The sequence below is a fragment of the Callithrix jacchus genome, chromosome 9, assembly GCF_049354715.1.
Source record: "Callithrix jacchus isolate 240 chromosome 9, calJac240_pri, whole genome shotgun sequence".
In the NCBI taxonomy this organism is placed as follows: Eukaryota; Metazoa; Chordata; class Mammalia; order Primates; family Cebidae; genus Callithrix; species Callithrix jacchus.
Window position 1 is genome coordinate 21,369,181 of NC_133510.1, and position 12,860 is coordinate 21,382,040.

The 12,860-nt window shown below is 51.1% G+C and overlaps 1 protein-coding gene across 1 annotated transcript; it reads right to left on the reverse strand.

The window, feature by feature from the left end:
• Nucleotides 1–264: 264 nt before the first annotated feature.
• C1R (complement C1r) lies at nucleotides 265–10,877 on the reverse strand. The gene is made up of 11 exons (XM_035255585.3): nucleotides 10,765–10,877; nucleotides 9,824–10,052; nucleotides 8,424–8,616; nucleotides 7,629–7,775; nucleotides 7,335–7,531; nucleotides 6,878–7,025; nucleotides 6,650–6,771; nucleotides 4,462–4,540; nucleotides 3,949–4,104; nucleotides 1,869–1,943; nucleotides 265–1,144 (listed from the first exon to the last, which is right to left on the reverse strand). Coding segments are annotated over exons 1-11 (2,124 nt in total). The 5' UTR covers nucleotides 10,767–10,877; the 3' UTR covers nucleotides 265–368.
• Between the last annotated feature and the right edge of the window lie 1,983 nt (nucleotides 10,878–12,860).

Sequence of the window (12,860 nt, forward strand, 5' to 3'; positions counted from 1 at the left end):
TAAATATGACCTTCCTTAAAATATTTTTATATAAATTAAATACAACTTTTGACTCATTTTGCACACTGGCATTTCTCATAAAATTTTATTTGGAAAAAGTTATATGCAATGATCCAATGGTATAAAAGTGGAAAAGAAAAGTGACAGCTAGAGATTGATAACTGTGTCCTCTGCAATCCTTACAAGAAAGAAGGGTGCCCTTTGGGTTGTTTCAGGTAAAGTACGTCAATGGGACTGTAGGAAAGAGAATTTCACACAGGGTCGTTCTGCATCAGTAATTTTAATAGAGACTGTTAGTGGTTATCAACAACTGGTCAGATTTTTTTTTCCCCACTGCTCTCTGGATTCAGACCTAGCGAATTCTGGGCTCAGTCCTGCTCCTCCTCCTCCATCTCTTTCTTGATCCAGTCCACGTAGTTGATCACTTTGGTGTAGAAGCCATAGCCTCTGCTGCACCCGATGCCCCAGGACACGATGCCTGTGGCCACCCAGCGATCAGTGTTCCGGTCCCTTACTGCAAAAACGCCCCCGCTATCCCCCTGGCAGGCATCCTGCTTTAGAGATGGGTCCCCAGCACAGAACATGTTGGGAGAGAACACATCCATCCTATTCTTTCTCCGGAGCCAGGTCTCACAGGCCTCTCGATTAGCTACGGGCAGACGGACATACTTGAGGTCATGAGCAATCTTGTCCTCCATGACCCCAAAGCCACTGACATAGCCCATCAAGCCCAGGTCATAGTACGTCTCGTTGTCGGGGAGGCAGATGGGGAGGAGGTTGGGACCCAGGGTGACACTATTTTCCAGCTCCAGCAGGGCGATGTCCCCCTCAAAATTGTGGGATTCATCCTGACGGTAGTCGGGGTGGATGCTGACCCTGCGGATGGGGTGATTTGCCAGCTTCATGATCTCTTCCACATTTGTGTGGCCCAGGAACACATCCAGGGAGGCGTTGCTTTGCGCATTGTGTTGCTTGGGATAGAGGGTGTGGGCAGCCGTGAGGATCCAGCGGTCGCCCAGCAGGGCCCCACCCCCGCGCCCGTGGATATTGGTGAACGCCTGCCAGGGGAAGTTGCCCATCTGGGCTTTTGCCCCTCCGATGATGCGCTGCCTCTGTTCCACGGGGTTCACGGGCTTCCCGCACACTGAGGGGGAGACAGGGAAGACAAGGGCAAGTCAGCTCCAGGTCCCACACCTCTTCCCTCCGCGGCCAGCCAGCTCCCTGTTTGCTCTCTCTTCCCGGCTCCTGGCTCTTTTCTCTTTCTCCTCCCATCCTCACACCTCCTTAACTGGCCTATTGAGAGCCTCTTCTCTCGTTCTTGTTTATTTTTATTTATTATTTATTTTTTCAGACTCCTTGCTCTGTTGCCCAGGCTGGAGTGAAGCGGCGCAATATCAGCTCACTGCAACTTCCGCTTCTGGGTTCAAGCAATTCTTGCGCCTCAGACACCCAAGTAGCTGGGACTACAGGCATGTGCCACACGCTTGGCTAATTTTTGTATTTTTAGTAGAGACGGGGGTTTCACCATGTTGGCCAGGATGGTCTCGAACTCCTGACCTCAGGTGATCCGCCTGCCTCGGCCTCCCAAAGTGCTGGGATCACAGGTGTGAGCCACCAGGACCAGCTCCTTGTTCTTGCTTATTTCTTCCTGGAGTGTCTCCTGTTGTTTTTATTCTCTGATTTCCCATCTGCGTAGTGAAAATGCCAGCATTTCAGAACTGAATCCAGCACTCTCTCCCTCTCTCCCTTTCTCCTGGGATGTTCCCCTCTCCTCTCCTTCTCTGTCTCCTTTCTCTGGGTCATGCTGCTTCTGAGGCCCTGCAGGCTGCAAAAGACCCTGAGGATGGCCCCAGAGGGTTTCCACTCACCTGGCAAGCACCGAGGAATCTTCTCTCCCTTCTGTTCATTCTTCCAAATGCCCTGTGCTGTGCAGGTGTACACCCCTGAGGGCAGAGGAGGCAAGAATCAAGTTTGGAGGTGATGGGTAAGAAAACTAGGTTGCAGAGGCCAGAGTACTGAATGTGCTCCATGGGGAGAAGGGCAGGGAGGAACCAACATGACAAGGGTCAAAGGTCAAAGGCTCAACTCTAGAAGGAAAGAATTTCAAGTGTTCAGAGGCTCTAGCCATATATTTTCTTTTAATGTCAAGTAAAAAAAATCAGAAGCCTTAACATTAATAAATGTTTGCTGTGATTCCTGTTTGTGAAGGTAGACATAAAAACCAGAAGGAATATATCAAAATGTTATCAGTGATTGCATCTTGGTGGTGGAATCATAGACAATAATTGTAGCTACATCTGATTGCTGAAAACGTGCCATGCTTGTTGCTAAGCACTTTATCTGCATGATCTCATTTAAGCACTACAGTGACATTTGCAGGTGTGTGTTGTTATTCTCATTTTGTGGATGAAGAAACCTGAGCTTAAATAATTTGCACAGGGTCATGTAACTTCAAAGTGCCAGAACCAAGGTGCGAGTGGTTGTTTGACTCCAAAGCCCATCTCTTAACGAATACTATTTATAATCTAGACTTTTTTCCCTTTTTTGTTGTGTTTCAAACCTATAATGTATGTGATTTCTTATATTTAAAAAAGGTTGAAAAATACACATTAATGAGTAAGAGTCATTTAGTAAAACTAAGCGCAAAAAATCACAACTAGGTTGAGATGGGAGAATGGAGGGGGAAATTTCACTGACTTAGCTATAGTGGTCATGATGGTGGTGAAGTCTGAGGTGTTGGTGTTGGTGGTGATGGTGGTGTTGATGTTGGTAATGGTGGTGGTGATTGTGGTGGTGGCGACAGTGGTGTTGTTAATGGTGGTATTGTTCATGGTGGTAGTGGTGATGGTGGTAGTGGTAATGGTGGTATTAGTGGTGATGGTGTTGGTAATGGTGTTGGTGGTGATGGTGGTGTTGGTGTTGGTAACGGGATGGTGATTGTGGTGTTGTGTTGGTGGCGACAGTGGTGTTGTTAATGGTGGTATTGTTCATGGTGGTAGTGGTAATGGTGGTAGTGGTAATGGTGGTATTAATGGTGATGATGGTGTTGGTATTGGTAATGGTGGTGGTGATTGTGTTGGTGACAGTGGTGTTAATGGTGGTATTGTTCATGGTGGTAGTGGTGCTGGTGGTATTAGTGGTGATGATGGTGTTGGTACTGGTAACGGTGGTGGTGACTGTGGTGTTGGTGGTGGTGACAGTGGTGTTGTTAATGGTGGTATTGTTCGTGGTGGTAGTGGTGATTTATGGTGGTATTGGTGGTATGATAGTGTTGGTAATGGTGGTAGTGATGATGGTGTTGGTAGTGGTGATGCTGGTGTTGGTGTTGGCATTGGTGGTGGTGACCATGGTATTGGTAATGGTGTTAGTAATGGTGGTGGTGATAATGGTAGTGGTGATGGCGGTGTTGGTAGTGGTGATGGTGGTGTTCGTAATGGTGATAGTGATACAGTGATGGTGGTTTGAGTGTTGATGGTGATGATGATGTTGGTAATGGTGATGGTGGTGCTAGTGGTGGTGGTGGTGCTGATGGTGGTGTTGGTAATGGTGGTGATAATGATAGTGATGATGGTGGTATTGGTAATGGTGTTGATTGTGGTGATGGCGGTGATGGTGGTGATTGTGCTGGTGTTGATGCTGTTGGTAGAGATGCTGGTGTTGTTAACTGGTAGTGAGGGTAGCAGTGGGGGTGTGGTGGAGGCAATGGTGGTAGTGGGGATGATGTGTTGACAGCAAGATGTATATGAGATTTGAATCTTTTCTTTGCATCAGCTCAGATGCCTCCTTCTTCAAACATACTAGTTTCCTCTAAGCACTATAATTTAGGCCCCTGAAGCCAGTGCCCTGGCAGATACCTTAATATGTATTCCCTAGGGATCTACTAGGCGAAATCTCAGAGGATGTCCCAAGGGGTGGAAGGAGGAAATTTCCATTTGCATTGGTCCCTACCTTGCTCGGACTCGCTGCTGCCAGCTCTGGTCTGCATCTTGTAATATGGCTCCTTGCAGTAGTACTGGATACGGGCCTTGTAGGTGTTCACCCCCATTGTGGTGGTGTAACGGAAGGCACCATTAGGCAGGTTTCGGGGCTGCCCACAGTCCTTGACTTGGAGAGAACACAGGGCACGGTGAGAGCTGAGAATGACTGTGCTGGAACTTCAGTGAGGGGAATGTGAGTTGTGTGCTTGCAGAGCAGGCTGAGAACCTTAGAAAATAGTCACTGAGGGCACTTGCAATGGACAGGAGTTGGATGGAGTGAAATTCAGTTCTGGGTAGAGCCCATCCATCCTGCTGAGAAGAGGGCTCACTGATCCCTGAGATGGGCCATAGGCATCAAAGGACAAGTCAGGGGGAGGGTCTCTTAAAAAGAGGCTTAGTCTGGATCCCTCTTTCTTTCTTGACCCAGGTCCTCAAGGCTGGAGGTAGGAGGTCCCCAGGGTCACATCCCTGAATTGCAACTTACTCTTGCATCTGGGCATGGGACGATGCCATGTGCCATCATCCTGGCAGACAGCTGTGAAGGAGTGTAGCACCTGGTTCCCCTGTTGGGCAGAGGATAGAGGTGCCATCAGTGCCAAGAGGCAATGCAGCTCCCCTTCCTGCCCTCCCCACACGGCAGGGGAAGGAAATACAAAGACATGTCTCAGGCTCTCAGACCCTCGGCTCCCCATGGATGTGGCTCCTTCTTCCTTCTGCCCAGCCTGAGTTACCGACAGGAGCACTGGGCCACACCGCAGCAAGTCAGAGCAGGGCTAATTGACAGACGGGATCATCCTCTCTCTCTAGATTGCGGCCCGTTCCCACTGAGGTCCAATTGAATCCCACAATTTGTAATTTTAAAAAATCACAAGCCACCGTTTGACTGTTTTCTATATCGAAACAAAAGCCTGTGCTCCAGGGCAGAACCATGTTTCTCTTGCTGGTGTCCCCAGCTTCCAGGCCTGCATCCCTTTATCTCTCCTGGGTTGCAGTTTTCCTAAGGACAAAGGCCTTCTCTAAAATACTAGTGCCACCTCGCTGCTTTGAAAGGTGCTGGAGACCCTGATGTATGTGAAGTGATGTTGCTGTTGAGCAGGGACAAGACTAGGAAACGGCAGTCTCTGAAATGAAAAGTTACTGGACAGTATGAATGAGTTTTGTTAGGACCAAAAATCAGCCAGGTGTGGTGGCTCATGCCTGTAATCCCAGCACTTTGTGGGGCCGAGGCAGGCAGATCACTTGAGGCCAGGAGTTCGAGACCAGTCTGGGCAACATGGAGAAGCCCCATCTCTACTAAAAATACAAAAATTAGCCAGGCATGGTGGCACATGCCTGTAATCCCAGCCACTCGCGTGGCTGAGGCACCTGAGTAGCTTGCCCTGGGAGAATTGTTTGAACCTGGGAGGCGAATTTTTACAGTGAGCTGAGATCGTGCCACCGGGTGACAGAGCAAGACTCTGTCTCAAAAACAAAACAAAAAGACCAAAAATCATTCTGTAGGGTTAGCCCTGGAAAAGGTTGCAAGAGAATGTGTCTGAGAACTAGAGTGTCTGAGTAAAATGTAGGTGATGGGAGAAATGATGGGACTTGCTTTAAATTCTGTGATGTGAATGACAAAGGCAGAAGGGCAGTGGGTGGCACAGGCAAGGGAGGGCTGCGATATGAGCAGGAGATTGTCAGTCTCCAGTCTTCCAGACCCAGGACACCCACCCTCCTGATGGAGCTGGCAGCACCGTGGAGTAAAGAACAATGCATCAGGTGAACTTGGCTCGATGCAACATTCAAATGTGAGCTCCATAAAGGCTGTGTGACTATGTGGGTTTCTTTTTACTGAACCTCTGACATCTAGGACAGTAGACACTTTAAATGTGCATTAAATGAATGAACTATGAATTAAGGACATATCAAAGGTCTCTTGTTTGATTCTGATTAAGTCTTCCCAGTGGACCTAGTGAACAAGGTTGGGATGTCCAGTCATGGGTCTCTGTCCAGAGAGACAGAGACTTTTTAGTTTACCAGCTTTTGTGAGGTTGATCAATGGATAAAAGCATATTTCTTCCTGAATCTGCAAAGCTGAGGACAGGATGATGGGCCCAGGGTGAGACCACCACCATGTGTAAAAGAGCCCTGGAGCAGGAGGCAGGAGATTTGGGTCCTAGTCCCTGCCACACAAAATCACTATGTGATGCTGATGAGTCACTACATCCGCCCTTACTTTTCACTTCCTTCAGCTCTCTTGAGTTATTGGACTAGGGCAATAGTTATGAAACGTGGCTGCACATTAGAATTACCTGGGTACCTTCAAATAGTCCTGATGCCCAGGCTGCACTCCAGACCAATGGAATCAGAGTCCCTGTTGGGGGCCCCTGATCTCAGTATTTATTTATTTGTTTATTTTTATTTTTTAGAGACAGAGTCTTGCAATATTGCTCAGGCTGGAGCGCAGGGGCTATTCACAGTGGCCTTGAATGACTGGGCTCCAGCAATCTTCCAGGATTTTTAAACTCTGCTTTAAGTGGGCAGCCAGTTTGAGAGCTGGTGGACTAGGGGACTCATTTAGCTGAAACACCTATGACTCCAGCTGGGATGAGGCTAAGTCCTCTGTGGACACATCATCTGAATTCCTCCTGTGATACTGGGCCAGCTCTCTCCCCTCAGCCCCGGGCTCTCACCTCTGTGAGCTGGTAGCCTTGCTTGCAGGTAGCAATGAAGTAGTCCCGGAACTGGTACTGAGTTTGCAGGTTCTGGATGATGGTGAACTCGTCTAGGGTCTTGGGCTGCGGGCACTTGATGACTATTGGGGAGACCAGAGGACATATTTATTTCAGAGCCACTTGTCCTTCCTTTTTCCCACCGCTTTCCCATTGCTGGCCATTGAGGGAGGCCCCAGGCAGCCTTACTTTCAGTGGTATAGTGCAGCTTCCAGCCCCGGCTGTCTCCCGACTCATCTGTGAAGAACAGCAGGTCCACAGCATTGCTGCTGGTGTCAAGGTCGGGGGGCCTTTGCTTCCCACAGAACTCGCCAATATTCTTTCCGTTGGCATAGATCTAGTAGGGGAGAGAGAGGGAGAATATTTTTTTCAGCTTGGACATTTTTACACAGGGCCAACTGGGTAGCAGCCTGGTGGCCAGGGTGGTTGTGGTGGTGATGAAATCCTGTCTTATGTGTGTTTTCAGGGGAAGGCGAAAAGGGATCCCCATGACCCACTTCTAGTTGTGTGGTAACTTGCCCAGACCATGGTTGATATTGGCTGTTCCTGCCTCAGCTGGCCAGGGGATCCAGGAGGAATCAAGACAAGAGGAGCCAAGTGCAGAAGGAAGGGGAGGAAGGGGCTTTCAGAGGTAGGATGGCTGTACCTGGAGCTGGTCATAGGGGCAGTGTACTTGCTGGTGGTCATCAATTTCAAAAGGCTCCAGGAACTTGAGGTGCAGGTTGAGGCCCCGCTCTACCCGGATGCTGTAGTTGCAGCGCAGGTCAGGGGGGTAGGACTGAGGGTACTCCAGGCTGGAGATGTAGCCCGATGCTTCCGTGTACAGCTCGCTGCTGCACTCAGCTGTGACAGCAGAACCGCAGAGCATCAGGGGGCGCTCTGGCTGGCCAAAAAAGCCCTGGCGCAACCCCTGCCTCCCTGCCACACCACTCTGGCTCACCCTGGCAGGAATGCCTGTCCTCCTGAAGCTCATAGCCTGGATGGCAGGAACAGAAGTAGCCACCAATGTAGTTGTGACACAGGTGCTGGCACCGGGGCTGGAGATCCTCCTCCCCTGATTTGCTCTGGGAAGCACATTCATTGAGGTCTGGAAGGCATTCAGGAAGGACGGGGTTAAGCTACTGCTGGGAGACTTGGGCAGTGGCTCTGAACTCAGGGAGGTCACTCACCAGAGGCCTAAAGACAAAGGCAGCTCTAGGCCACCTGGACCTCCAGGCTTCTCCAATGCTCTCTGGGGATTGCTCCATGGTGACAGAGCCCAGGTTGACAGGCCTCTTTAGGAAAAGCTCTCTTGAGTGGAGGAACAAGGAAAGCCAGGCTTTCTGATTTTTTTTTTTTTTTTTTTTTTTTGAGACAGTCTTGCTCTATCACCAGGCTGGAGTGCAGTGACGGGATCCTGGCTCACTGCAACTTCTGTTTTCCGGTTTCAAGCAATTCTCCTGCCTCAGCTTCCCAAGTAACTGGGACTACAGGCGCCCACCACCACGCCAGGCTAATCTTTTGTACTTTTAGTAAAGACTTGGCGGGGACTCGGGGTTTCACTATGTTGGCCAGGATGGTCTCAATCTCTTGACATTGATCCGCCTGCCTTGCCCTCCCAAAGTGCTGGGATTACAGATTTGAGCCACAGCGCCCGACCAGGCTTTCTGCTTCTTTGGATTTAAGATTCCCTTTCTTGGCCCCCATTCAATTTGGCTGAGGTCAGAGAAAAGGGATCCGTAGGGGCGCTACTCACCCACAGCTTGGTAGTAAGCCAGGAAGCCCTTGTAGAACATGATAGTCCCATTCTCCTCGTTGGAGAAGTCTGTGTGGAAGGTCAGCAGCATCTTGTTCCCTTGCGACATAAATTCCTTCTTTCCCGGGGGGTTGCCCAGTGGAGAACCCAGTTGCCCGCAGAACCTCCCCAGGTTTTTCTTATCAGCAGAGATCTGGTGGAGGAGGGACAGGGGTAGAAGAAGACCTGTTTCGGAGTGGAGCCATGTGGTGGCTCAGTGACGGACCTCCCTGTCTTGAATTTTTAGGGCCTGCAGAGTAAATCATGCACCACAAGGCTCCAACTTGGTCACTACCTGCTGGGGTCGGCTGCTGCAACCTTCCCCACGTGACTTTCAACTGTTCCCTGAGTCTCCCACTGACTCACTTTTGTCATGTTGTCCTGCACTGGGTACCTCACCCCTTCCCTGTTTTCTGCTCCTCTGGCAGGTTTCAGGTCCTTCTCCATCCCCACCACCTCCTGTGGCCTGTTTGTCTCTACCCAGCCTTTACCTCCCCTCCCCTCATTGCCAGAGCCTGGAGAGCTCTGCTTTTTTTTTTGTTTTCCAATTCTCCCTCGGCCTAATCAAACCATTCATACTTCAAGTGCTTTCTGACGCCCTCGGCTGAACACGAGCCCTGAAGCCCACCAGTCTCAGCATCAGCATGTATCGCCTAGTCCCTCATCTTTCCTCCTCACAGCCGCCTCAACCTCTCCCTGCCCTGCCACCAAACACCCTCCCCCAACACTGCACATGGGCCGAGTCCTCTTGGCGGGGAAGACGTGCCATTTCCCATTATTTGTGCGTAAATTCCAGAGATCTCCTGTGAATGGTTTGGACCTTCACAGTTATTGGACCTTCGCAGGCTCTGCTTGAGCCCTGAATCTCATTTTTACTGGATATAGAAAGACGGGTCCTGGAAGGTACCCTTGGTTGTCACAGAGGTGAGGGTTCTGTGCGCGATGTCCTTGCTGAAGGCTACTCCTGGGCTACCAGAGCACACATTTCTCCTCCTCATGTCCCTGTGTTCCTGTTGAGGCAGGCAGCCACGGTGATCTTCTCCTTGAAGACAAGGGAGCTGAGGCACAGTGGTTTCCCAAAGACTCTCAGCTGAACAGCAGGTGGGGAAGGTTTTCCTGACTCCGTGGACAGTGAATTTCCTGAGTGGGTCCTGTCCCTCTCTTCTCTGTGCTTCTCCCTTCAGTGCTCACCTCTACACCAGTGGGTGTCGCACCCAGGGCCCCTGGCTCTCAGAGATGCAGTGAGCCACCAGCTCTTGCAGGGCTGGGCTATGTCTGGGGGTGTGCATGCCATGCAGGGCAACCCCAGATCTCAGAGAGCCCCGCTTTGTCTCGCCTCTGCCCACCCACCCTGCCCCTACCTTGACATAGTCATAGAAGCAGCCTTCGGAAGGCTCCAGGTCAAACTGCCAGAAGACGAGCTTCACCCTGTATCCCGTGGGGACTGTGATCACAGTGGTCGTTTCAAAGTTGCTGGGGTAAGGCTTGGGGAACAGAGGGGAAGTCACCTCCCCAAAGAACTTCTGAGGGATGTGAATGGAGCCTCCTGCCCTGCAGAACAGGGCCGGCACCAGGAGGAACAAGAGCCACCTGCCGAAACAGAAGAGAGAGTCTGGAGTTGGAGGGGTTCAGCACGCTTGCCATGTGGGTAGTGGCCGTGGCAGGGGATGAGATGGCCGTACTGCTGGGCATTCTCCTCTCTGCCCATTCTGGACCTCACGGGCATGTTCTCTGCAGGGGCAGGTGGTGGGGGGAGGGCAGCCTCTGCAGCTGCTGCATCCGTGTCCCTCCCCAGGGCAGTGTCCAGTCCAGAGGCCACCACACTCCCCTCATACTCCCTCCCCAGCCTCCTCCCCTGCCTGGCCACATCCCTCCCCTCCCCTTCCAGGAACAGGACTGGCTTGAGGCCAGTTAATGAGGGGCAAGGGTTTCCAGTCATGGCTCTCTGAAAGGGGTCCCAAAGGCTCAGCAAAAGTGTCTGGGAGAAACCATCGGTGGAGTGTGGGATACATGCACAGAGGGTCCCCTCCTGGGTAGGGGGTCCCCTCCTCTCGATGCTCCCTGCTGTGAGCCCAGAGGGAAGAAAGGACCATGGCATGAGCCTCTATGTACAAGGTCTCTCTCTTCTGGTCGTTAGGAGGAGGGATGGGTCATGCTTGGTGTGTGTCCACGTGTGTGCACAGTGGGACTGATGAGGTGTGTAGGGAGGGCAGGGTGTTCCTGTCTCCCTGAATTGCCTCCCATGCCCTGGCTTTTCCCCTGGCTTCTCCTTCCCATATGGGTGCCCACCACCCTTACTCACATTTCTCAAGGCCGGTGTTGAGTCCTGGGCTCTTCTGACAGCCTCTTCATGCACTGTGTGCAGAGGAAGGCCGCGGTCATGCACAGCAGGGATGGGAGGGTTTTCTGTAGAGTGGAGGGGGGACCATTCCCGGAGGAATGCTGGAGGGAATGAACTATTTGCATAAACAAAAGATCTGAGTTTCCACTTTAATTTAGTTTTGGTTTTGAAATCCCTGTTGGTGGTGCCACCTGCTGGTCTATATGGGGAAGGGCTAACGAGATGGGAGTCTGAATATTTTTTTTTTTTTTTTTTTCGACTCGGCGTTTCGCTCTTTTTACCCAGGCTGGAGTGCAATGGCGCGATCTCGGCTCACCGCAAGCTCCGCCTCCTGGGTTCAGGCAATTCTCCTGCCTAAGCCTCCCGAGTAGCTGGGACTACAGGCACGCGCCACCATGCCCAGCTATTTTTTTGTATTTTTAGTAGAGATGGTGTTTCACCATGTTGACCAGGATGGTCTCGATCTCTTGACCTAGTGATCCACCTGCCTTGGTCTCCCAAAGTGGGAGTCTGAATTTTTAGGTCCGGGTAGCTCGGGGTTGGAGGCCCAGACTCCTCAGTCTCTAAATCTGATCAGCTTCTCCTTTCTTTCAAGACTTTCCTTGGGGAGGGCAGCTGCTGTGTTTACAAGGTTCCTACCGAAGCAGTGGGAGACCACAGGTTGTGGAGGATTCTCTTTTCTGGACTGTCCTTCCCCTCTGTCCCCCCCATTCTTCCTGCCCTCATTCAGCCCGCAGCCCTGGTCCAAGAATGGCTCTGGTTTCCCTGCCCAGGAGGAAGCCACAGGAACACTGGGGCAGAGGAGGGTGTGTGGGAGTGGGCAGAGGAGAGTGGAGCTTGGTTGCCTTGGGGCCCTGGCCTGCTTTAGCCATGAATGACACTTGGACATAGAATAGGGATGGCCACGTCAGGGCAACCCTAAAGCAGCCTTGGGTTTGGGACCCTCTGGGGCAGCTGTGGAGGGAGTAAAATGTCCCCTTCTCCTCAGCATCTGCTCAACACAACTGCCAGGGCTGAGGCTCTGGAGCAAGAGGGACTTGTTTTTTCTGAGATGAAGCCAGGCTCCTGGGAGGGAGGAGGGGCCCTCTTCGCTTCTGACCATCAGGCCATAGTGTCCTGCTTTAAAATTGTGCTCTTGGCCGGGTGTGGTGGCTCATGCCTGTGATCCTGGCACTTTGTGAGGCCAGGGTGGGAAGATCTCTTGAGCCTTGGAATTCGAGACCAGCCTGGGCAACATAGTGAGACCTCATCTTTAAATATTAAAATAAATAAAAAACAATTTCACTGTTTTTGGCAGCCTTTCTTCATCAAGTCTCCATGGCACCAAATATCTGATGGCACTTCATCACATAGTGGGGCTTGGGCCGCAGAGCAGGCCTCTGTGTTCTTAAGCCTTTGTAAGTGGTTCTGCTTGTTTCCCTCATGAGATTAATCCCTCATTAATCCCCCACCCCCATTCATCCATTTATGGGCTACCCATTTAATGTGCAAGGCCCTTTCCCAGGCAATAGATCGCAAGAATTCACAGAGCTGATGCAGTTCCCCATCAGGCAGTGACCAAGTAATCAGTAGTTAGACAGCAGGCACACAGAAGGTGCAAGATCAACGCTTGGAGGGTTTCTCTGGCAGGCCTGTGTGTCAGAGCTGAGGACTGAACCTGATGGAGGGCTGATCTGTGACCAAATCAGGATAGGATCCATAGCCTTGTTAGGTCAGAAAAGACAAACGATAGTGGAGAACGAAAAGGACCCGATGAGGGGACGAGAAGGAAGAGGAATCCCGTCTAGCAAACTGCACATTAATACCCTAACAGCAGTGTGTGTGTGTGTGTGTGTGCATGTGTGTGTGCGCACGCACACACTATATGTTCGTAATGGGGGTAGAGGGAACAGGGAAGGAGGTAGTCTCAGCTGAAGCTACCATCCTAGGGATTCTCAGTTCTGACTTGGCATTGTGCAACAATGCTTGGAGCACAGCAAACCTGGACATCATTAGCTCAGTCCCAGCCCTGTCTCCACTCTGCCCAACCATTGAAAATAACCTTTACTCACACATTT

Bases quoted from the DNA above. Each gene is read 5' to 3' on its own strand.
- C1R (XM_035255585.3), bottom strand. The intron at 8,617-9,823 runs GTAGGGGCAGGG...CTCCTCCACCAG, and splicing joins GCTTCTATGACTATGTCAAG to ATCTCTGCTGATAAGAAAAA. The intron at 6,772-6,877 runs GTAAGGCTGCCT...TCTCCCCAATAG, and splicing joins GCTGCACTATACCACTGAAA to TCATCAAGTGCCCGCAGCCC.